This window comes from Oryzias latipes, chromosome 7 (assembly GCF_053564925.1).
Source record: "Oryzias latipes strain Hd-rR chromosome 7, Olatipes_Hd-rR_3.1".
NCBI lineage: Eukaryota > Metazoa > Chordata > Actinopteri > Beloniformes > Adrianichthyidae > Oryzias > Oryzias latipes.
In genome coordinates, this window is record NC_136243.1 from 4017470 (window position 1) to 4042548 (window position 25079).

Genomic DNA, 25079 nt, shown 5'->3' on the forward strand with positions numbered 1-25079 from the left:
TTATTTTCCCTTTAAGCAGTCAGATTCTCAAAGAGCAGCTGCAGGATCTTCAAGAAGAACATTTACAAGACCTCAGGGTTTGTAAAACTCTTCCCTCAGCTTTGGCACGCTCCCTGCTCCGTCTGAGAACAGGGTTGTTGGTAGCTTTAATTCAGTTGTGGTGGTTTTTATTTGCTTAGAACGTGGACAGTGTGTGTGTTTGTTTGTTTTTTTATTTTATTTTATTTATTTTTTTGGACAGTGCGTGTTTTGACTGTCCCTTGGCCGCGCTGTGATCTCATGCTGCGTCACCGTTTCCCACCACTTGGGGGCGGCACTGCCCGCCCCACTGACCTCATCAGAAGAAAAAGCACTGGACTTCCGTTTCCGGGTCAGCAGTCTCCTTCACCGGACGACCGAATGTTGTCACGGCTCTCCAAATTCGGGCTCAGTTTGCCCCGGTTGGGCTCCGTCCCGCCCGCCCGCTTCGTGTCTCAGTCCAAACAGAACAGCTCCGCGGGTTCGAGCGCTGTGACGGAGCTGCACAACCGCGAGGAGAAGTCCGAACATGGCGAGGTCAGCCAGTATGTCAAGGTGAGTTCTGGTCCTCCATCATCACAACAGTCCGCAGCATCATCATGTGTTTGCAGTCTGTCTACACCGCTGACCCTGAAGTGTACACGAGAACCAACCTAGTGGTTGGACGTCCTTCCTTTAGCAGACAAGACCAGAACCCAGAGGGGTTTTTCAGTCCATCAGATGGAGGACGCACAGCGGCCAGACCAGCAGAGATCTGCACATCTGTTTTGGTTTAGCTACTGACGCCTAGTTATATTTTATTTATGTTATGTGAATTATAAGTATACATCCTGCTCCTATCTTTATTTTATTTAACTTTGGCATTTGGAGCAGACAGACAGCTATGGAAGAATTTCATTGCAGGGAAACGCGTTTCTTTACTGTGTATATGATGATGATAAACACTTTGAATCTGGAATCACGACAAAAGCAGAGAGGACACTTCCACTAGAGCTCTTCAGTGAATCAAATGTTCATTCTGACACTGAAGTGACGTAAAACAGGAAAGCTGAAGTTGAAACCAGGACTCTGCAACCTTCAACACGAAAAGCCTTTCAGGCATGAACAGGAACATTAAAGAGAAGATAATATTTTCTTATTAAAAATGTTTTTCTTGACAGAGACACAAATACTTACCTTTAAATATAAGACATTCTGTGACACATCTATAGCAAATCGATTTCTGTTTAAAACGTTAAAACAAAGGCATTTTCTTTGGGTTTTTTGTTAACCGATCACCACTAGCTCTGCTGAGTGTGTGTGTGTGGGGGTGTGGGGGTGTGTGGGTGGGTGTGTGTGTGTGCGTCAGTGTGTGTGTGTGTGTGTGTGTGTGTGTGTGTGTGTGTGTGTGTGTGTGTGCGTTTGTATTTCTACCCTTGTGGGTTCCGGGACCTGAAATTTCACCCACCTCGTGGGTACCAATTTTTTCCGTGGGGACCGAAGCTCGGTCCCCACAGGCACAAGCATTGGAATCAATAGAAAAAAGCCTCCTGATATGCCTAGTGCTGTTTTTTTTGCAAAGTAAAATTGGTCCCCTGGAGATGACTTTTCATGACAAGGTGTGTTTCACCATGACACCCTAGTGGTCAGAGTGGGTATAGCAGTGTGTGACGTTGGACTAATGGGGACATTTTCCTGACAAAGTGTGTTCTTTTTCAATATCATATTTTATGATAACAAATGTTGAAATTACTTTTGGAAAGTGACAATATTTGTATTGTCAAACAGATATACTTAGTTGAAACAAATTATGTCATTTTTAAAGCCAGGATAACCTGGCAATTTCTACTCAAATGTCAAAGGTAAAAAAGTGAGGCTTGAGGCCTAGTCCTGAAACAACACCTTTTGGGGTCTTGTGAGGGGAAATGTGATCGTAGGAGCATCACACTTTGTACAGTAGCTAAGTACAAGGTTTTAACCATTACTGGTAAGTTTGGTAGTTCTCACTCTAAGCAGATCTGAGAAATTAAAGAAAACACCTCATCAGGAAAATCTAGGATGAGCTTATTGTAAATGTTTGCGTCTCCCTTGGTGGCCCAGATTACGCTAGAGACTCCAAACTCTGGATGGTGCATTAGGGTAACAGCCTGATGTAATGCAAGAAGTTTCAGCCCCCCAGGTCAAAGCATTGTTCCGGTAGCCCCCTGTACCCTTGTTTCGGCCTACTCCAATTCAAGTGTGAAATCAAGATTAAAAATGCTTCCCTTTGGCCAACAAAGCCCATCTTTGACTATGTTGTATCATTCATCTCCCTGATGCAAAATAACTTTGTTGTTTGTTGCTAGCATGATGCTAAAGCTAACTATCTAACCAGGCAAACAAGCAATCTAAAATTTGGTGAACTTATTAAGCATCCCATGAGGGGCTCTCATGTGAATTTTTTCCTGTTTTTAAACAATATTGGCCCAAGGGGGCAGCTCCAAATACCTGAAAAACAAAAGTTCCAGGGTTCACAGTTTCAAAAATATATGTCTGATTGTGGCAAAACAGACGTCTCCCAGTTTGCGAACCCCTGTACAACATGTTAAAAATGTGGGTGCACAGAAACCCCTAGATATTTTTCATCCCCAAACTCCTTGGAAGAAAAATCAGGAAGACGTACACAGTTACCCCATTCTGAAAGAAAACAGCAATTTTCAAAACGTTTTTGGATGGATTTTCCCCCACAGGCCCATTTGAACCAGTGACCAAAGCCTGGGTTCAAAATTTGAATGTAACTTAAACACTAAAGGTGTTTTTTTCCCCCTAACAGAAGGCATTTTGTTAATATCCATCCAAAAAGGGTTTTTTGTGTAGGTACAGAACACCATCCCTCCTAATGCATTAGCATTAGCATAATGCTAATGCTTATGCTAACGACACACTGCCAGAGCTCCACAACAAAATCAGCTCGCTCCAGCATAAGCACCCGGAGGCATTTTACGTGGTTGCAGGAGACTTAAACCATGTAAACCTGACAGACACTTTGTTCAAGTTCCACCAGCATGGGAAATAACACTCTGGACTGTGTCCACATCAACAAAAAAGATGCACACAGAGCTGTCCCCATCCTCATTTGGGCTTCTCCGACCACATCGCAATCGTGCTGGTTCCTGTTTACTGCCCTTTCCCCAGACGCCAGGCACCAACACAGAGGACCATCACAGTGTAGCCCAATGAGACTGCCGCAGCTAACCAAGACACAGACTGGCAGGTCTTCAGAAGGCAGCTTTGCACTAGGTGGAGGAGCACCTGGAAGATTATACATCAGGTGTCCTCAGGTACATCAGGAAGTGCATGGAGAACTTCACCAGCACCATGACTGTAACGTACTATCCCAACCAGAAACCCTGGCTGAACGCAGAAGTGCAGTCTCTACTGAAAAACAGGAATGCTGCTTTCCAGTCTGGTGACAAGGTAGCACTCAGAGTAGTGAGAAGGGATCTGCACGCTGGGGTGAACAGGGCCAAGCATACCCTCAGAGGATCCAGCAACATTTTACGTCCAATAATCCCCGTAGTATGTAGAAGGGCATTAAGTGCATCACAGACTACAACACCAGAGTTGTTCCGAAGACGCACTCAACCTTTTGTACTGCTGCTTTGAGCTTTGAGGACTCCAACCCTGAAGAGTGGAGAGCCTTCCAGTGTGACACCCGCAGAAGTGAGGAAGACCATCCAGAGGATCAATCTTCACAAAGCTTCTGGACCTGACAACATCACTGGACGGGTCCTGACAGACACCAGCTCACAGAGGTGCTAACAGACATTTTCAACACCCCCCTGAAGCAGGCAGTGTTCCCTACCTGCCTGAAGACCGTAACGATCATCCCAAACTCCAAAACATCTTCAGTGACAGGTCTGACGGACTATTGGCCAGTGATCCTAGCTCCAATGGTCATAAAATGTTTTGAAAAACTGTTCATGACCCACATCACAGAATCCATTGGTGTTACCAAGGACCTGCACCAATATGCATACAGGTCAAACCGTTTCACACAAGATGTCACTAGTGGTCCACACAACACTCACCCACCTAGAGAATAAGAACTCGTGTGTTTGCCTGCCCTTTGTGGAGTTCACATCAGCCTTCAACATAATCATCCCAAATACCCTCATCCATAAACTGCACACATAGGACTGTGTTTCACTCTTTGCAACTAGGTCTTGGACTTCCTGAAAGACCATAGTCTATGAAGATCTGTGACCCCCCCCCCCCGATCACCCTCAGCACGGGCCTCCCACAGGGCTCTGTGCTAAGCCCCGTCCTGTTCACCTTGCTCACGCATGACTTCACAGCAAGTCACTCCAGCAGTCTGATTGTGAAGTTTGTAGATGCCACATCTATACTTGGACGAATCACCAACAACGATGAGTCCAACTACAGGGAGGAGGTGGAGCATTAGGAGGGCTGGTGCAGAGACAACAACCTCTGCATCAATGTGAAGAAGACCAAGGAGATGATCGTGGACTTCAGGAAGGACAGACATCCTCCTCCTCCTCCTCTTTACATCGGTGGGGCTGAGGTGGAAGTGGTTTTTAGCCTCAGGTATTTGGGTGTGCACATCTCCAACGACCTCACCTGGAGCACCAACCCAACCTGCCTGGTGAAGAAGGCACATCAACGCCTCTATTTCCTGATTAGGCTCAAGCGTGTTGTGATTAGAATCTCAGTCCTGACCACCAATATGTGCATAGTGGAGAGTGTCCTGACCTCCTCCATCACTGTGTGGCACGGCAACTGTTCTGTGGCAGAGAGAAAAGCTCTGCAACGGCTGGCTAAAGCTGTGCAGAGGACTGTGGTTTCACCTGCAGTTCACCACTGAGATCTACAAAACTGGATGCAGGAAACGAGCCTCCTGCATCCTGAAAGACCCCAGTCAGCCCTTGCACCCTCTGTTCTCCCTGCTCTTCTCAGGCAGGTAGTGACAGAGCATTAAGAGCAGGACCACAAGACTGAGGAACAGTTTCTTCCCAAAAGCAGTAAGACTGGTGAAGATTCGGCGATATTTGTATCGATTTTAAATGCTGTCAGGCTGATAATTATTTAATTATTTATGAGCGCCCTGCAGCGTTTAACTCTTGTTTTCCATGTAACCCTTGTGCTATCCTAGGCACTTTAACATTGGGAGTTGGGTCATCTAGACCCACTACATAGTGCTCTGAACCTTTTTTCTTCAATGATTTGTGATCTTCACTGGTGTCCATGGATTACATGAAATCTTTCCACCTTTATCAACCTTTGTCATGGTAGGGAGAAGAGGTCAATGTAAGGGTGGGGTCATCTTAGATAGCATGAGGGTTAAGCCTCCGACCGCTAGTTGGCACCGAGCCTCTTTTGGCAGCTGTGATGGTGTGGCTCTACACCCCACCCCAAATGAAAAGATCTCAGTGAGAAGCAACTTGTTTTTATGAGACATGAACCACGTTGACCACAGTCAACGTCACCCCCCGAAGACGATGACATCACGGCCAGCGACCCCGTCAAAAAAATTAATGGGCCGAAAATCGTGTATTTCACACACAAAAAGATTAGTCTGAAACTGAAGTCGAAATGTTCGTCTTCCCGAGGCAACCAAATCATTAAAGGGTTGCTATGGAGATAAAATCAACAGAAAAGCCGCCATTTTGAAAAACGTGGATTTTTTTAATCATGTGATGACATATAGCTCTCACCAATGGAGCAATGTCTTTTTCTGAGTCAGTTGATGATACTGATCCCTAAGCTAGCACTTTTAGCCACATTAGCATAACTAGCATAGTTAGCATTATTAGCATTTTGAGCAATGTGTTTTTCAGAGAGTTGATGATGCTGATCTCAATGCTAGCACTTTTAGCCACATTAGCATAACTGGCATTGTTAGCTTAATTAACATTTTGAGCAATGTGTTTTTCAGACAGAGGTGATGGTGCTGATCGCTATGCTTGCACTTTTTGCCACATTAGCGTAGCTAGCTTAGTTAGCATAATTAGCATTTTGAGCAATGTGTTTTTCTTAGAGAATTGATGATGGTGATCGCAATGCTAGCACTTTTAGCCATATTGGCATAGCTAGTATAGTTAGCATAATTAGCATATGCAGCTTTGACTAGCCTTGATCAAAGGTTGGTGATGAGGGCGGTGAGGCTGGGGAGGGCGGTAAGAGCGGCGATTGTGCTTAGAGTTGGGCGTGGAAGGCAGATTGCGTCTGCTATACAACGCTATACAACGCTGGTTGCGGCTTTAATTTTTACTTAGGATGGGCACCAAACCCATCCTACCATTGCAACAACACATCATCAGTTGGGTGGTTTGGGGACCACAGGATTTCCTCTCTGCTCTGTGCACATGATATTGTCCTGTTGGCTTCATCGAGCCAGGACCTACAGCATGCATTGGGGTGGTTTGTGGCCGAGTGTGAAGCGGCTGGGATGAGGGTCAGCACCGCCAAACCAAATCCATAGATCTCGACCGGAGAAAGGTAGTTTGCCATCTCTCGGTGGGTGGAGTGTCGCTGCCCCAGGTGGAGGAGTTTAAATATCTTGGGGTCTTGTTTAAGAGTGAGGGAAGATCGGAGTGTAAGATTGATTGGCAGATCGGAGCAGCGTCCGTAGTTATGTGGTCGCTGTATCAGTCTGAAGAGAGAGCTAAGCCAAAGAGCAAAGCTCTTAATTTACTGGTCGATCTTCATTCCAATACTCACTTATGGTCATGAGCTCTGGGTCATGACCCAAAGAACCAGGGCCCGAATACAAGTGGCTGAAATGAGCTTCCTCTGTGGGTTCACACTGTGGGGTGAGAAGCTTGGTCACCTGCGGAGAGCTGGAGGAAGTGAGCTCTTTGGGCATCTTTGCTTAGACTCCTGCCCTCGTGACCCGATCCCGGAAAAGAGGAGGAGGATGGATGGATGGATGGATTGATGGATGGATGGATGGATACATACTGAACCGAAACTCTGTGCCATGTTGCTGCCAGTATCAAATAAAAACACAAATTGGGGATAAGAACGGGTGGAGCAGAGCCTCTGACCAGCAAATGCATGGAGCATCATCCAAAATGCTGTTGGCAAAGCCTGTCAAAGTGCAGACTGTCACGTAAATAAAGCATCTTAGGCACATTAAAGCACTCTCCTTCATCCTGTCATGATGCCTCATCATCACACTTTTTTTGTTTTCTGTAAAGAATTTATGTTTTTATTTTCCTTTATTTTTGAAGCACCGTTCAGGCTCCTGAACCGTTTAAAAGTAAGAAACTAAATTAAGCAATGTTGAAAATAAACAGCATTTATTTCCTCAATCAGCCTTTTAGGGCCTTATTGGTTTAGCAACATCCATTCCATTTTTATTCTTTCTTATAGAAGAATATTTTGTTTTGGAAATCAAACAATGTTGACTGTGCCCTTTATATATTTTAAGTTAGCAAAATAAAAGCACTATGAATTTGCTTGGGTAAAAGCAACTTATATATTATATACAGTTGCAGGGCTTAACATTATGCTAATCAAATAAATTGAATTTTACACTTTTATTCTAAGGAAAGATGTATTACTCTTGTTTATCTGCTTATTTAATATAATAATATCCTATTTTCTATTTGCGATTACGTAGGATTTGCTGTGTAAATTAGGGTTCTTAATTACTCTTTCATTTTACCCCCCACCTTAGTAGCTGGCATAACACATAAATTCTTCCCTGTGAGATTATTAAAGTTCGATTTCTGCATTTATTTATAAACAAAACAAACTTTTTAATGATTACACAAGTGAATATAGGTGCTGTAGTAAAGCTGAGGCACCCATATAGTAAATAGTTGCCAGTTCCTGACTTTTCGGGTTCCCACCGTGACTATCCCCCTCCCCCACCAAGACTGAGAGAAGGGTGAGCAGAGCAAAGCCACACCCGCTCAGCTCCACAGGTGCATCGTCTCCCTCTCAGCTCAGGCAGCAGTGCAGACAGCTAACCCACTGGAGTCTCAGAACGGCAAGGATTTTTCATGGAATCTAGGTAAGTCTCATCAAAACTTTTTAAAAACAGACACTAAATGACTTTGAGACATATTTAGTCTGTCTAGGCATGCTTTTCTCCGGTGGAAATGCTCGAGAGCCGAGCACATGGCGATGCTAGCTAGCTTGGTCCTTTGAAGCTAACGCAGCATGTGCTTGTGGGGAAGCTAGCTTTCCAAATGATTTTGGTCAGGCTGTTACAGATCCTAAATACATTTTAAATTTAATTTATTGAAGTGTGGCCTTAAATGTATTAATTTGTCTTAAATTCTGTGAGTTAACACCCCCCCCCCCCTCGCGCTGCGCCAATCTTGCTGCTTGCAGTTTGTGCAAAAGTGTTGATAATTTTGATGCTCCAGCAAAAGCATCGTAGTCACGTCTGCATGTCTGGGATCATTACATCGTTTAGATATTCTTTGTACCGGGATCAAAGCTCCCGCTGCAGGAGCTCCGTCTGAGTCACGTGACCCAGTCTCACTGTCCCGCATTAACCCGAGAGGGTAAAACTAGAATAGTTAAAGGATCTCATTTTTTTCCTCTTGATGAAAATAAGAAAAATATCAAAGTTTAGGAGGCCCGACCGAAATTTAATGCTTCATCAGTTTGACATGTTCTTACATTTAATGCTTGTATGTATGCTTGCTTAGATAAACATGTTTATGGTCTTTGTAAATATGATTTATATATTTTAAAATGATCTTTAAAAGGTCTTAAAGTCTTAAATTTAACTTTTTAAAATCTGTAACCATCGTGGTAGTGTTTATGTTTTTTTTTCTTTGAAAATGCTTACCAATTTGATTTACTTTGGTTAATTTGTTTGTTTGTTTTAAAACCAGGATCACTTGAGTATTTTGTGGTCTTGTTCTTTAGAGCTAAACAAAAAATGTATGACACCATGATGGTGCCCTGTTGTACGGTAATCAAGTGACTTTAAAAAGTATTTCTGGTTCCAACATTTAGTAATATTTTGATCATGTCTTTTGTTTAAAACTCGAGTCCCGCTTACATGTTTTTATACTTTTGCTTCCTGGTTGGTTCATGGTGCAGTAGTAAATAATTGAGCACATTTAGTACTGAGCATTTATCTAAATACTTTAAATCAAAAACTCAGGAAGGTCCAAAGCTAATGTTCATTTTGTGAACCTCATCTGCACAGACCCACTGCTGGGTCATCATTAAGATAATTGTGTAAAGTAAACTTTGTTTATATAATAGTTTATCAGTAAGGACATTTTTTTAGCTGAGTCTGTCTTTCATCTGAGTGTTTAATTAAACAACCTTTCTGTGTTTGATTCTTAGAAGAACCTTCAGATTTAAAAAGCGTGTGAAGATGCTTAGGGAGCAAAAGAAAAGGTGCCAGAAGAGGTACACAGAGGGCCTGAAGACCAAACATCCACCTGTGCAGGTAAAGTTTTTTTGCCACTGTTTTCAGTGTACTATTTATTGGGATCAAAATACTTATTTATAGTAGATTTCTTGTTTGTAACAAGATTCTTAAAAAAATTCACATTGCAAAATAATTTATCATCTCCTTTTTAATAATGTAATATCTATTAGATGTGAAAGCATTGGTTAGCACATTTCTGCTAAACTGATGTAAACGAGTAAAGTCATTTGTGTCCCCTTTATAGCCCTCTGTATCCACTGAAAGCTGCAGCTCCTTGGTTGGATCTTCAGACATCCCAGAAAGAGAAGATGCTGTTGGCAATAGCTGGGTAAGTGTCAAAAAGAACGGCGTTTTTTACCCTATGTTAACTGTTATGAAATTCCTGCTTGCCAGAAATAAATAGCCTGCTAAATGCCTTGGGTGGGGGGAAAAATAAAAATGTGGTTAAAAGTAAAACTGCAAAGATTTAACTTGTAGAGTTTTAATTCATAAATCAGTTAAATATCTTAAAATGTAGATATTTAATTTAGTGAAAAATTAAATCCAACATGTGATTAAACTTGTGCAGTTTTAATTTGTACCTTTTTAATTTTAAAAAGTAAAAATAATCTCTTAAGGAATTGGAACCAGACACCAACACCACTGCCTGTGTCCAACGAGAACAGTCAGATACAGATGAGCCAGAGGTTCCTCCCCTGACAAGAACAGACAGTGTATTTGTAAGTATTTATCATGGAATCCAGCCAATATCAAATACTTTTGTCAATGTTTTTATCAATAGGGCTCAGAATCTTTAGCATCAAACTTTGCCTTAGACCAGGGGTGGGCAAACTTTCTGACTCGAGGGCCACATTGGGTTCTAAAGTTTGATAGAAGAGCCGGACCAGGAGCAGATGCCAGGAGTGAGAATGAAATAATATGGAATCTGGATGAAAGCACTTTTCAAGCAAAATTATATTTTACAACATTTTAGAGTTTTTAAGTTAAAACTTTTGTTTTCATTTTAGAGCCAATTACACTAACAGCTTGATGTATGTTGTGAAAACTCAGAGAAATGCTCCATTCATGTGGTGTTTGAATGATCATAAGAATGAAAAAAAAAACACATATTCAAACACCACATGGATGATAAAGCGGAGCCCCCAAACCTTTTCTTATGAGGGCCACAATAAGTCTTTTTTCTTTAAAACTTTAAGCTTCTTTATTTTATTGTGAAGCCCTATAATAAAGTTTTATTAATTCATGATCCTTTTAATACAACAAATAACACTATTTATGAAATAAAAAATAACCAAATTACTCTCTGTGATTTTCAAAGACAAAAAGTCAGGAAACAATATGCTGATACATTAAAAAGAAAAAAACAATGAATAGTGGATCCTCTCCCGTCTTCGTCCCGCTGAGACTTTGAAGCTGCAGCTCCTCACACGTCTCATAGTTTGCTCTAATACTGAGCAGCTGTGTCCTGCATGTCGTTTTCTTATCCAGTAATAATGAAAAAAGCAAATTTCTCTGTCTTCTGCTGCAGCTAATCGTATATCTGCGTTACCTTTTCACCAGTACAGAGTTCTTCGTTTTTTGCAGGAGTTATGTTCTGAAAATAACCGTGATCTGTGAAATCCACGGAGTTTGGTTACTTACAGACGTTTTTTTATGGTAGTAAAACTTCTCACTGCCTTAATACACTTTTCTCACACAGACATGAACATTTTCACCTTTTCTCTTGTTTAAATTCTCAAACCTTCATAGAAATTAGGTCCAGGATCTTAGAATGAAAACAAATTTCTGTAGATCTAAAGCGCTCCGCCTTTCTGTACAGGAGACACGAAGATTGACTGACAGGGTCTTCAGCCAATCAGGACACAGAACAGGGTGTTTAAAAAAAGCAGCATAATCGATCTAAAAGAATGAGCTAAACTGGGAAAGATGAACTGTGACGTAGAAAGGGAAGACTGTCTTCTGCTCTATTTGACAGATTTTTAGAGGGTTTCAGGTTGGAGCTCAGACTGCAGAAGGGGGGAAGAAAATGTCACTTCTAAAATGGGCAGATAAAAAAAAAACATGGGTCTCTGATATTGTTCAATGGGCCGTACCAAACATGGAGGCGGGCCGAATCCAGCCAGCGGGCCGCAGTTTGCCCACCCCTGCTTTAGACTGAACTCTTAACTTTTATAAAATATTATTTACAAAGTAGTGTATTACAATTTAAAATGAAAAACTTGTTTCTTTTCTCCAGCTCACTAAAGACTACGTTACCAAGCATGCCATGGTTCAAGATCTGTCAGACGTCCCCTCAAGCTGCATAGAAACTAAAAAAGCAGTAGCCTGCAGAGACTTTCGGCTAGCAGACAGATTGTGAGGATAATTATTTACTGACGGAGTTTTTTTAAATGTGTTTTTAGCTTTTGTTTATTTTTTCTGATGGCCTGCAATCTACCCTGCTCATTACGTTAATGAGCACTCCATTTTAACACTTGTTCTATTCTGTTTTTACAGGGACTTCGGGACTTCAACATCTTCAACAAAACATCAAATGGAGTCAAGGAGTGAAGACAGTGAATCTGGTATTACAACCCCCCACTTCTAAATTTAATCTTTTTATACAAGCGTTCCCAGTTGAGTTTTAATTGTGAAATCGACTATTTTAGTCAAAATAACTAAACATATTTTGCTTTAAAGACAAAAACAAAACCTAACAGAGTAGTGTGATGTCGCACACAGGGAGTTCCATCTTGCCCTGATAGCTAAAATCTGGCTCAAAACTGTCTGGCAGGATTGATCCAATATTGCTTGTCATTATTTTTGCCCCACTAATATTAGCGTGAGGCTATAAGCTCGTGCTCGCACAAACGGCTATCTGTGACATGGAGGGGAAGGAAGCCCAGTATTGTATTTCTAATGAACCACTGCCTATGGTCTTAAAGAATGTCTTACAAAAGCAACACAGCTTTTGGATCTTGGCTAAAAACTGCACAATCATTATTAGGAGATCACTTTTAACGATTTTGACAAAAGAAAAAAAATGCATGTCTATGAAGACTCTCATTTATCCAGGTTGATTCCATTTCCACATCATAGTACAGGGGTGGGCAATTATTTTAAGTCGCATTGGGTTATAAAAATTGGATAGAAGGGCCGGACCAGGAGCAGATGCGTGGAGTGAAAATGATTTAACATGGAATGTAGATGAAAACATTTGGGTTGAAAATTATATTCTAAAACAGAATATTCTAGAGTTTTTAGTTTAAAACTTTTGTTCCCATTTTAGATCTCTATTTTATTGTGAAGCCCTTTGGTACCTTCAAGGAGTTGTAAAGTGTTGTATGAATAAAGTTTCATTCATTCATGATCCTTTTAAGAAAATAAATAACACTATTTATGAAATAAAACAATGACCAAACAACACTCTCTATGATTTTCAAAGACAAAAATTCAGGAAAAGTATACTGACATTTAAAAACAAAAACAATAAATGATGGATCCTCTCTCGTCATAATTCCTCAGAGACTTTGAGCTCATCTTGCGTCTCACAGTTTGGGCAGCTGCGCTTTCTGTTTTCATCCAGTAATACAGAAAAAGCAAATTTATCTGTCTTCTGCTGCAACTACACATATATCTGTGTTACCTTTTCACCACTACAGAGTTCCCTCCTTTATTGCAGGAGTTTAGTTGTAAAAATAACCGTGATCGGTGAAATCCACGGAGAATGATTACAGACGTTTTAAATTTATGGTAGTAAAACTCCTCACTGCCTAAATACACTTTTCTCAGAGAGACATGAACATTTTCACCATTTTCTCTTGTTTAAATTCTTAAACCTTCATAGAAATTAGGTCCAGGATCTTAAAATGAAAACAAAGATCTGATCGCGATCAAAGATTTCTATAGATCTGAGAGCTGCGCGTTTCTGTACAGGAGTTGAGGCACGGACTGGGGAGATTGATTGACAAGGTCTCCAGCCAATCAGGACACAGAACAGGGCGCACTGTTTAAAAAAGGCAGCATGATCGCTCAGATATAATGAGCTAAACCGGGAAAGATGAAATGACGTGGAAAGATGAAATGACGTGGAAAGAGAAGACTGTCTTCTGTTCTATTTGACAGTGATTTTAGAGGTTTTCAGGTAGAACACAGACTGCAGAAGGTGAAATAAAATGTCACATCTTGATCGTGTGGCCAGATTTAAAAAAAAGTGTGTTCGGCGGGCCGGACCAAAGATGGAGGCGGGCCGAATCCAGCCCGCGGGCCGTAGTTTGCCCACCCCTGTCATAGTAGTAGGTTTAGGGGCTGTTATCTGGACTTGGTTTTTAAAGTTAGAAAACGTTTCACCTCTTATCCAAAAGGCTTTGTCAATTCTGACAGAAAGCTAAACCTACTACTATGAAAGAAAAAAAATGTACAGTCAGGACCATAAATATTTGGACAGAGACACATTTTTTTCCAATTTAGTTTCTGTACATTACCACAGTGAATTTTCAATAAAACAACTCAGATGCCATTGAAGTGCAGACTTTCAGCTTTTATTCCATGGGTTGAACAAAAAGATTGCAGAAAAATGTGAAAAACTAAAGTTTTTTTTTTTAAACACCACCCCATCCTTTCATGGGCTCGTTAGTCATTGGACAAATGAAATAACTGAAAACAAAATGGTCGTTACTAATACTTGGTGGAAAAGCCTTTGTTGTCAATGACAGCCTGAAGTCTTGAACTCATGGACATCACCAGATGCTGGGTTTTCTCCTTCTGAATGCTCTGCCAGGCCTTTACTGCAGCGGCTTTCAGTTTCTGTTTGTTTTTGGGCCTTTCTGTCTGAAGTTTAGTCTTCAACAAGTGAAATGCTCCTCAATTGGGTTAAGATCAGGTGACTGACTTCGCCATTCAAGAATATTCCACTTCTTTGCTTTAATAAACTCCTGAGTTGCTTTGGCTGTATGTTTTAGGTCATTGTGCTTCTGTATTATGAAACGCCGCCCAATCAGTTTGGATGCATTCACCTGGAAGAGATTGTGTTTAAAAAAATGCTTTTGTTTTTCACATTTTCATGCAATCTTTTTGTTCAATCTATGGAATAAAAGCTGAAAGTCTGCACTTCAATGGCATCTGACTTGTTTTATTTAAAATTCACTGTGGTAATTGACAGAAACTAAATTAGAAAGAATGTGTCTCTGTCCAAATATTTGTGGTCCTGACTGTAGTTGAAGCTGGACTTGAAGAGCTGCTTCACAGTGCTTCCATGGCTGTTGTGTATGTGCCATTAGGGCATGGGTCTTTAATATTGACATTTTCTCAATTCAGGGAAGACAAAAAGTGTATGATTGTCATTTTAAAATAACCATATTGGTACAATGAACAGGACTCAAGACTGAAGAACGGACACGGCAGTGAAAAAGTCTAAAAGTCTAAGAAGCGACCCTTACAAACAGGTATGCTTCCTACATGTTACACTTTTAAAAGTTTCTTAAAAATGGCACAAACTATGTTTTCTAACAACCATTTTTAAGGGAGGGGGGTATTATTTATTATTACATTTCTTGCTTATAGCATATGTAGTTCAAAGATAAAATGTTACTAATAATTGTGCACAAGAGGTACATGTCATCAAAACTGTCTAAATCAGACTTTGAAACATCTCACTGCCAACATTGAAAGACTTGAGTTTCATGAAATTGTCTTATGTCAGCTTTCAATGAAAATGTGAGGTTGTGTGGTTCTTGTTGGGTTTTTAATTAAAATGTTTTCACAAATGGAGCCCATGGTTTCTACACAGCAGAGAGACTAAGGCATCGATACTGCTGAGACGGGTAACTTTGCACAATACAGAATCATTTCTAACTACACCAGCAACGTGGCTCTGATACTTTCAACACAAGATAAGAAAATCTATTTCTGTGGGCTTTCTTTTCTAATGAACATCTGACATTTAGTTAACACTGTTACAGGTAGTCAGACGTTTTGCTGAGCTTTTGATATATATCGTAGCATCTCCTTAGTTTTTGTAAATAAGAAATGCTCATTACCTTGAATCTGGTCTAATCACGTTTTGTAAGTTGGTGACTTATAACATTTTTTCCTTTCTTTTTCTAAGGAGCTTAAAAAAAAGGACCTGGTCTTCAGCAGAGTGCCGAGCATTGGAAAAAATTTTAGGAATCTGCATTGAAGGTGGGAGGGTACCAGGAAAACATATCTTTCCTGCATAGAAGCTTCGCCGAGGGAGCTGGAAGGACGAACATGGCAGGCAGTCAAGTTTTTTGTTAGGAACAAAATCACAGCACTGAGGCGGTAAAGTTCAAAAAGACGTTAGTTTTTGTTAGTTAGAAAGATTGTGATTCAACTTTATTTTGTTTTCTTTAATTTAAACCAGTGCTTGTAAATCTAAGTTCCAAATTTAAGCTTCAGACACGTGCACTTATTTATCTTAGTGACCTTTTTTTCCGGAAGCACTTAATTTTCATTTGAAGCACGTGTATCGGTCAAAGGTGACCTTTTAATTTCTGAAGCATTTTATTTGTATTTAAAACAATTGTATAGGTCAAAGGTGACTTTTTTTTCCTGAAGCACTTGATTTCATTTTGTAATTTTTTGACAGGTCAAATGTCACTTTGTTTTTATAAAGCACTTAATTTGAGTTCAACAGGTCTTTGTTTTCTGGTTAAATCTGTGTTTACGTTGTGGAACTCCAGGCCTTTAGGGCTGATGTCATTTTAGTTTTCCAGATCTTTTTGCTCTACCCCCTTCCGATCCGCTGCCCCGGTGATTCCAGTCAGTTAAAAGTAGGAAAGGGAAAACGAGGGGGAGCCCTAACTTTTGTTTTCCAACAACTCCTGCTTCTGATTGACTGAGCTCACCTGGCTCAGTAGATCAACAGGAAGTAGAAGAAGAAAATCTGGAAAACAAGCAGGATGTCAACCCTCCAAACCTGGAGTTCAAGAGCCCTGCAGTAAGTGTGTGATAGAACGTTTAACGGGTCAAAGGGAACCTTGTTCTGTCCAACAGCAGTATATTTAGTTTTATAGATTGGCAACTATAAATAAATTGCCCTTGTCTCTTATTTGCTGTGCGCAGTTTCCTTCATAACAAACATATTTTGACAGTGAATGATGCCTCGCATGTTTGGTAAATGACTTTATTAGTCAGGAAGTGTGAAATGAGTACTACAATCCCAATTGCCTTAGTTACAGAGCTGTTAACCAAAGTTAGAGTAACTACTGTTGTATGGGTGGTCCCCATGGGAAACCAAAATTCAGGTTTATTTTTCATGTTAGTGTTTTCAGTATTTGAAATGATAACACTCCTTGAAAAAAAATTACATTATTTTAGCAGTTAAAACCATCTCAGAAAACCTTGTAGAAAAGGTGGATCCCACTAGGAGGGTCCTAGTCATGGGACCTCACGGGGTAAGAAATACGGGTATGTGTGTGTGTGTGTGTGTGTGTGTGTGTGTGTGTGTTAGTCTGGGGCAGTGCTGGCTGTTCTTTCTGACGTACAGTGGGGCAAAAAGTATTCAGTTAGCCACCAATTAGGGCTGCACGATATGAGGAAAACTTGCGATATGCGATATGAGGGATTAATATTGCGATAACAATATAATTTGCGGTATATAAACAAATAGCGAAACAACCAAAAACATCACTCCCATTTTATTGCAACAGTTTAAGAATTGTACTCCAAATGACCCTTGTTGACATAGGGGGGAACATCTAACATAAAAGGGCTCCATCTGATTGGTCAACAACGCTAAAGGCTCTATCCGATTGGTCAAATGCATAAAGGGAATTATTTGATTCGTTTAATAATTTAAGCTGCCATAAGATTGTTTTAGCACATTTAAGGTAACCATTTATTACATTTTTTGCTGTGTTTTGCGATATGCATATTGCACAGCTTGATCTTGCGATAACGATAAATTTGCGGTATATTGTGCAGGCCTACCACCAATTGTACGAGTTGTCCCACGTAAAAAGATGAGAGAGGCCTGTCATTTTCATCACAGATATACATCAACTATGAGACAAAATGAGAGAAAAATCCAGAAAATCACATTGTCTGATTTTTAAGGAATTTCTTTGTAAATTATGGTGGAAACAGAGTATTTTGGACAATAAGAAAAGTTTCAGTACTTTGTTATAAACCCTTTGTTGGCATTGACAGCAGTCAAATGTTTTCTGTAAGTCTTCACTAGTTTTTCACAAACTGTTGCTGGTATTTTGGCCCATTACTCCATGCAGATCTCCTCTAGAGCAGAGATTTTCAACCTTTTTTGAGCCACGGCACACTTTAATCTTGACCAAAATACCGCGGCACACCAGCATCCAAAAAAAGAAAAAGAAAAAAAAGGAGAAACTCACAGTCTGTATTGATCTACAGTCCCTCCATGATCTCACATGTATTTTTGTGATAATTGTGGCAGAAAAAGCTGGAAGCTGCAGCTGTTTTTTGATGTAATAAAAGTTAAGTTAGAAGATTCGAAAACTCTCTGATGTGTGTTCGTTGTTGTTCTAAGACGTTAAGAGGAGAGACTCAGACGCTGTCACTTTAACCCAATGCATCATGGGAGATGTAGTGCAAAAATCCGCCGATCGCAGAAGACTCTCGTCTCTGAGCTTCATTGTTTTGTTCACTTGTTCCACGGTCTGATACCAGATTCTAGAAGCTACACAGCTAAAGACGAGCTTTAGCTGGTATTTTTGTTGGAACTGAGAGACTTTATTAGCTAAATCGAAACAAGGAAGTGAAGACTTTAACCACTTCTGATTGGTCAGACTGATGACATGTGATTAAGACTCCAGGAATGATTGGTGGAGACAGTTAAAGGGGCAGGACTTTTCCAAAAACAGCTGAAGCTGCGGTTAAATACTCAGTGTTTTATCAGGGCCTGTTTGGATAAACACAGAGTTGATATCCTGGAGATGGGGAATGTTTTTAGATCAGTTAATGAGGGCAATTTCCCACGGCACACTTGACCGTCTCACTGGTTGAAAAACACTGCTGTAGGGCAGTGATATTTTGGGGCTGTCACCGGACAACATGGACTTTCAACTCCCTCCAAAGATTGTCTATGGGGTTGAGATCTGCAGACTGGCTAGGCCACTTCAGGACCTTGAAATGCTTCTTATGTAGCCACTCCTTCGTTACCCGGGCAACAGTGTCTTTAGGATGGTTGTCATGCTGAAAGACCCAGCCACAATTAATCTTCAGTGCTGATGGAAGGAGGTTTTCACTCCAAATCTGACCATACATGGCCCCATTCATTCTTTCCTTTACACAGATCAGTCGTTCTGGTCCCTTTGCTGAAAAACAGCCCCAAATCATGATGTTTCCACCCCCATGCTTTACAGTAGGTCTGGTGGTCTCTGGATGCAAAAAGTTCTATTTTGGTTTCATCTGACCATTGGACATTCTCCCAACCCTCTTCTGGATCATCCAAATGCTCTCTAGCAGACTTTAGACGGGCCTGCACATGTACTGACTTTAGCAGGGGGACACGTCTGGCCCTGCAGGGTTTGAGTCCCTGGCAGCGTCATGTGTTACTGATGGTAGCCTTTGTTACTTCAGGGGTTGACATAGCCCAGAAATTTGCACTGGCCCACAGGGCCAGTAGTTTTTGAAACTTACTGGCCCTGCCTGAAAGTTACTGGCCCGACACCGCGCATAGCGGGACCCGCCGCTCCGCAGGTGCTTGCAACTTTAGGGGGGTCCGGGGGCATGCCCCCCCGGAAACTTTTAATATGGTGCAATTTGGTGCATTCTGGTGACATCACTTATTTCTACACTTTTCAATGACTGAAAATAGACCATATCAAACTTAGATCTGCTCTAGTCTGTTTCAGATGTTTTGAAGAGAGCGCTGCAGTGTAGTAGGTAACACTAGTTCAGAAGTTTTCATGGTGCTTCTAACGGCAAATATCGCAATAAATCATAAACCTTAAATGTGTTAAAACAATCTAATGGCAGCTTGAACCATTTAACGAATCAAATAAATCCCTTAATGCATTTGACCAATCGGATGGACGCCTTCACATTGTTGACCAATCAGATGGAGCCCTGTTATGTTAGATGTTTGTAACCTATGTCAACGTGGGTCATTTGGAGTATAATTTTTAAACTGGGAATGGTTATTTGGTTATTTTGCTGTTTGTTTATATACCGCAAATTATATCGTTATCGCAATTTTAATCTCTGATATCGCATATCGCGAGTTTTTGTCATATTGTGCAGGTCTAACTGAGATCATTCAGCTAACTAGAAATACTTACTGCTTACAGTGTTGTAAAGAAAAACAAAATTAAGTAGTTTAACATTCTACTGCATTTGAGTCTGAGATTCAGGTTTTTGGAGTTGCCTTTGATTCTTTGACATTCAGCTTAAAGCTTAGTGGATACAGTTTCATCTTCAATGCATTCATTAAATATCTTGCTGTCCATACTACTAATTATACCCACTACTCCATCCAACATATTCCTTTCTATTCCTGCCATGTCTTCCACATCTCTGACATGCTTCAGTCTCTCTTCAGTGACGGTGTCGGATTTATAATCAAATGTTGTAATAACCCACTGGCTTGTGCCTTCGTTGTTGCTGTTTAACATTGTTTTGTATTGAATTGTTACATTCAATAAAGTTTGAAAAAAAAAAGTAGTGCAGGCGGGAGAGAAGGAGAAGTGATCAAAGGTTTCCCATAGAAACCCTTGAAGTCTGAACACAGGACTAGCAGAAAAACTACATTATGAAGACGAGGTAAATCTACACGTTTTCGCAAAATTTACTTTATTGAAAAAGGTGAAGAATATATAAACCGTTAGATATTTTAGTGGCCCGAGCGGACAAGTGAAAAGTAAAGTCTTGTGGTCCGCACTGCTCGAAAAACAGGACCGGGCCAGCGGACAAATGGCTATGTCGAGCCCTGTACTTTGGTCCCAGCTCTCTGCAGGTCATTCTCTTGGTCCCCTGTGTGGTTCTGGGATCTTTGCTCACCGTTTTTGTGATCACTTTGACCCCACAGGGTGAGATCTTGGGGGGAGCCCCAGATGGAGGGAGATTCTCAGTGGTCTTGCATGTCTTCCATTTCCTAAGAATTGCTCCCACAGGTGATTTCTTCACACCAAGCTGCTTATGTTGCAGATTCAGTCTGAAACAGACCAACAGTTCTGTTTCTGGTGTCCTCAGACAGCTCCTTGGTCTTGGCCATAGTGGAGTTCGGAGTGTGACTGTTTGAGGTTGTGGACAGGTTTCTTTATATATATAACCAGTTCAAACAGGTGTCATTAATACAGGTAACCAGTGGAGGACAGAGGATCCTCTACAGAAGAAGTTACAGGTCTGTGAGAGACAGAAATCTGGCCTGTTTGTAGATGAACAAATGTTTATTTTCCACCATCATTTACTAATAAATTCTTTAAAAATCAGACAATGTGATTGTTTTTTTTCTCATTTTGTCTCATAGTTGTAGTTTATGACGTTTATGAAAAGTAGAGTCAACATTTTAGAAATGATCCTCTTTCACAATAATGTTTATCTCCATCAGTTAAGGGGGGGAGGTGTGAAAGGGCTTAAGGGTCTCTGCTTTTATACAGTTGTCCTTGTTTTTCTTTGTTTTCTGTTATATATGAACAGGGGTCTAGAAATCCAGATGGATTTGACACAGAAGGGACCGTGTTACCACCTGCTGATAACATGTAGCCAATCACGATTGTAGTAGTTATTGTTGTGATGCTGACATGTTATCAGCAAATCCCAAACTAAAACGATGATGATGATGAAAGCTGAGTGAAGAGTTTCCAAACATTAGTTTATCTTGTATTTGCTGGTAACGTCTGCAGACAGAATGAATAAAATGACGTTTTCTCCTCTCAGTTCATTTATTCGATGATCTGCAGAAATGCCAGGGCTACTTAACATGTTTGTTTTGTTGTTTATGTCCAGTAAAGTTTCAGATTTGTCACTGGTTGTACATACCAATAAAACTATGCGCTCTGAAACCACATGAGGGGAAAGGCCCAGCAGACATTAGAACCCAACACTAAATTTAATCCTGAAGGTCTGAAAGCCTGAAGAAAAAGAGCAAAGTGTTTACCAGCTGTTTGGATGGTTTCCTGTGCTGCTGCTGTCACTCAGGTGAAGTTTGACCCCCAAGCGTGTTTGGACTAAAAGCGGCCCCCCCCCTTCATGTTCCTGCAGAACCCAGACTACCACGGCTTCTCCAGCGATCCTGTGGCGGATGAGTGGAACATGAAAGTGGGCTTCTTCATGGGCATCTCGGTTGCTCTCGTCATCGGAGGAACCTTTATCCACTACCTGCCAGACCACGGGTGAGCGCCAGCATCTCAGCACACGGACATGCAGGCATGATCCTGATCACACACACTGCTGGCTCTGGTCCGGCTAAAGCCATTACTGCAGGAATGACGGCAGACACACAGCAGGATCTTCTAACACAAACCTCCAGTGTCCCAGGGTTCAGATCCTCAAGGCCGTCTCTTAGTCGTTTCTGCAAAGTCCCGCGTGAAGCTGACACGGACCTATTGTTGCTGATTGACAGAAGACATTCAGGTGTCCTAACAAGTCCCACAAGAGGCTCCGCTGTTCCTTTATCGACTCCAATGTGTCTTTACGGCAGTTAGAGATCCACTCCAAAGGAAAGGATGTCTGGGTGTGTTTAACATGTTCTTGGAGCATCTTCCCCCCCATTAAAGACATGGATAAAAGAATTTAAGATTAAAACTGCATTTCTTAGTCATTCCTTTACAAATTGTGGTAGATCAGAAAAAAATAAATGCCGTTGGAAAAAGGTTGTGGCTGTGATGCAGGTGTAAGACAGCAGGCCACCAGCTTCCTGCTCTGCTCCATTCTGATCATCCACCTGCAGACAAATGGATCCATGAACGTCTTTGTTTTCCTCGCCTGAGCTGGAATCTGGATCAGAACTGAACGGATGGACGGCTACATTATTGCTGCCATCATTAGTGCACTGCTAATGTTAGGTTGGGGTTGTGAAGGGCTGTTAGCTAGTGGGAGAGAGTGTGAACAAAGAATTGGAAGTCAGGGCAGGCTTGCCCTGCATTAACAGTCCCGTCCACAACTCAGAGGTGAATTTCTGATGAACTCCTGCTGCTCTACAGAAACTACGTCCTAGAAAACAACACAGGATTTTTTGTATTTGGCTAAAAATGGCCTCAGCAGAATTAAAAGACCACTGGGAATGCTTTGAGAATAGATCAACAGATGATCAGAGTGGGACTTCAAAGAAATTTGGGGTTTTGTCAGAGGTTTTCTCAGCTTAAGAGCCCAAACAATGAGATGTTTTTTTTAGTTTCTACATGACAAACTTAATTTAAACAACAAGAAAGGTCAACGGTTGAAACAATGCTGATGCAGAGAGCATCCCTCTAGCCATGCATGTCAGCCAGAGGCGTGAAAACCTTTGGCCGGACGTTCCTCCATCCTTGCCGGGCGTCTGGTTTGTGAACTCGGTCTCCCGTCTCTGCAGGATGCGGCAGTGGGCCAGAAGAGAAGCAGAGCGGATCATCTGTCAGAGGGAGCAGCAGGGCCTGCCGCTCATCGAGGAGAACTATTACGACCCCAGCAAGATCATCCTGCCCTCATCCAGGGAGGAGTAGCTCTGCTCCTGATCGGTTTCATGATAATATAATAAACCATTTTTGTTGGAGTTTGTGCTTTTTGTGGAAAATGACTCTTTCTCTTCAGCTGTGTTTTTAGCAAAGGCTGTCACGCGTGTTCAAACCTGTCAAACATCTGCAGCTGTGACATGGTCTGCAGGTGATCAGAGATGAGGTTTGGCCTTGCTTTTAGGCTTTCACTGGTTAGTTTTTAACCCTGGAAATCTACACGAGATTGAACTTTAGAAATCCTTTTCGACCTGCGGGATTGGAGCGATGGCTCCTGCTGTGTTCCTGACAACTACTGAAAGTGTGGATTCTTGATGGTTCTAGTTGGTGGATGTTCAATCAATCAATTTATTATTAGTGTAGTGCTTAGAAAAGCAGAGGCAACCAAAGTTTAACATAAAATCACAAACAATGAGATGCAATAAAGAAACAACCAAAAAACAAATCAATTAATAAAAGAATACAAGTAACAAGCTGTCCCTCTAGATCTGCTCGCTGGAGTTAAAAACCAGAGTAAAAAATGAGTTTTTAAAAGTGTCTTAAAATCACTGATGGTTCTGGCAGACCTCACAGAAAAGAGACGAACATTCCAGAGTTTAGGACACGTGTCAAACTCGAGGCCCGGGGGCCAAATGTGGCCCACCATGTCATTTTCTGTGGCCCGCAAGAGAAGTTTTCAATTTCTTCAAATAAAAACAAAATTGTTGTGTATTTATTCATATCTAGGGGGGATCTGGTCAACTATACATTAGGACTGAAACACTGTCCATATAACCTAACCTGACAGAATCAAATGTAAAAGGATTTATGCTAGAATAACAACTAGACATGTTTTCAATGCAACTGTCACTTTAAAAAGTTAATAAATAAATAAATGAGTTATTTAACATTAAGGAGTAGTTAGGTCTATTTTTCATTACATTTAGTTACAGGTATAAGTTATATCTGGCCCTTTGAGGACAGACACTATGCTGATGTGGCCCTCAGTGAAAATGAGTCTGACATCCCTGGTTTAGGAGTTGCAACTGAAAAGGCTCGGTCTCTCTGAGTCACCAGCCGACTCCTTAAAAGCATGTGATCTTCAGATCTCAGGACTCTGCTCAGACAATTGGACATAATTTCAACATGTTAACCCGAGGAAAGCTACGTTTATTTTTTTTTTCTACTCCAGTAGGATCGTTCACGATCTTTAATCTGAAAGGACGGAGGCTTTACTTCCGACGTTTGAAGGGACGTGAACGTCCCATTTTACTACGCGTGCGCAGTGGGTTGAAGCGACGCTGGCGCGAAGCTTCTGTTATTCGCCGAGCATGAAGCCAGAGCAGCTAGCATTCCGGTAAACGTAGTCGGTTTCTGACGGCAGTTTGAGGCGCGCGGAAGCCCAGAGAGCTTCGGCTGGAACCCGCTTCCCGGGGCCCAAAATGCCGTCACTTACCCTGCATGGAGTCACGGTGGACTTCCCCTTTCCTCCCTATGACTGCCAGAAGGACTACATGGCCAAGGTGCTCCAGTGTCTGCAGCAGGTGAGTCACTGACGGGTCCCCGTGGTTCCGACGTTGGTGTCGGACGTGAGCCGTAGCTTCAGAAAGGTGGACAGAGTTTTTAAACCCCAATGGACGGTCGGAGAGACTGTCTTTCCTTTTTCTACAATTGTTTTAAAGCTTTTGTGGCTTTCCTGCTCGCAGCGTGTTTTGTGTTTAAAAATAGATGTTTGTTGTTTGGAACTTCTGTTGCCTCCCCTCTTGAGTGTCTTCTGCCATCTCTCACCCCACAACAAAGATCAGACTGATGCACAAAACATCTATAGCATTCTAAATGTATCAACTACATTACATACAATCATCCTATTTGAAATGACAGAAACCAGATAAATGTTTCATAAATCAGAAACCGTGTGTAATGTATTCTTTAGTGTCTAATGCATATTGTAATCCAGGATTCATCAGTCCAGGTCCTGAGGGTTTTGATCAGGACCTGGTCCCACGTGGTGTTAGTGTGATAAATACAGTGGAAGGTTCCTTTTTAGTGTCCTCACCAATCAGAAGCTTTGATTA

At 41.4% G+C, this 25079-nt stretch overlaps 3 protein-coding genes across 9 annotated transcripts in view; all 3 read left to right on the forward strand.

Annotated features, from left to right (window-relative positions):
• The first annotated feature begins 76 nt into the window (after positions 1 to 76).
• Positions 77 to 23066, forward strand: ndufb11 (NADH:ubiquinone oxidoreductase subunit B11). Its single transcript, XM_004086345.4, has 3 exons — positions 77 to 573; positions 21578 to 21708; positions 22887 to 23066. Exons 1-3 carry the CDS (start codon positions 280 to 282, stop codon positions 23014 to 23016), a joined length of 555 nt encoding a protein of 184 aa, XP_004086393.2. The 5' UTR covers positions 77 to 279; the 3' UTR covers positions 23017 to 23066.
• LOC144993973 (uncharacterized) lies at positions 7874 to 16451 on the forward strand. Of its 7 annotated transcripts, XM_078950064.1 has the most exons (8): positions 7874 to 8017; positions 9316 to 9421; positions 9648 to 9731; positions 10021 to 10122; positions 11640 to 11758; positions 11900 to 11967; positions 14757 to 14826; positions 15489 to 16451. In XM_078950064.1, exons 1-7 carry the CDS (start codon positions 8007 to 8009, stop codon positions 14786 to 14788), a joined length of 522 nt encoding a protein of 173 aa, XP_078806190.1. In that variant the 5' UTR covers positions 7874 to 8006; the 3' UTR covers positions 14789 to 14826; positions 15489 to 16451. The 7 variants fall into 7 exon arrangements, 5 of the variants coding, with proteins under 5 accessions (XP_078806190.1, XP_078806189.1, XP_078806191.1 ...); XR_013657309.1 differs by lacking the exon at positions 11640 to 11758 and having other exon boundaries at positions 15489 to 15699; XM_078950063.1 differs by having other exon boundaries at positions 14757 to 16451.
• Positions 23067 to 24261: 1195 nt separating the features above from the next.
• The window catches only part of rtel1 (regulator of telomere elongation helicase 1), a 33167-nt gene continuing 32349 nt past the window's right edge, over positions 24262 to 25079 (forward strand). Inside the window, exon 1 of the mRNA XM_011472987.4 lies at positions 24262 to 24548. Within this exon, the coding sequence (XP_011471289.1) occupies positions 24447 to 24548 (102 nt within the window). The 5' untranslated portion in view covers positions 24262 to 24446. The remainder of the gene's footprint in view (positions 24549 to 25079) is intronic.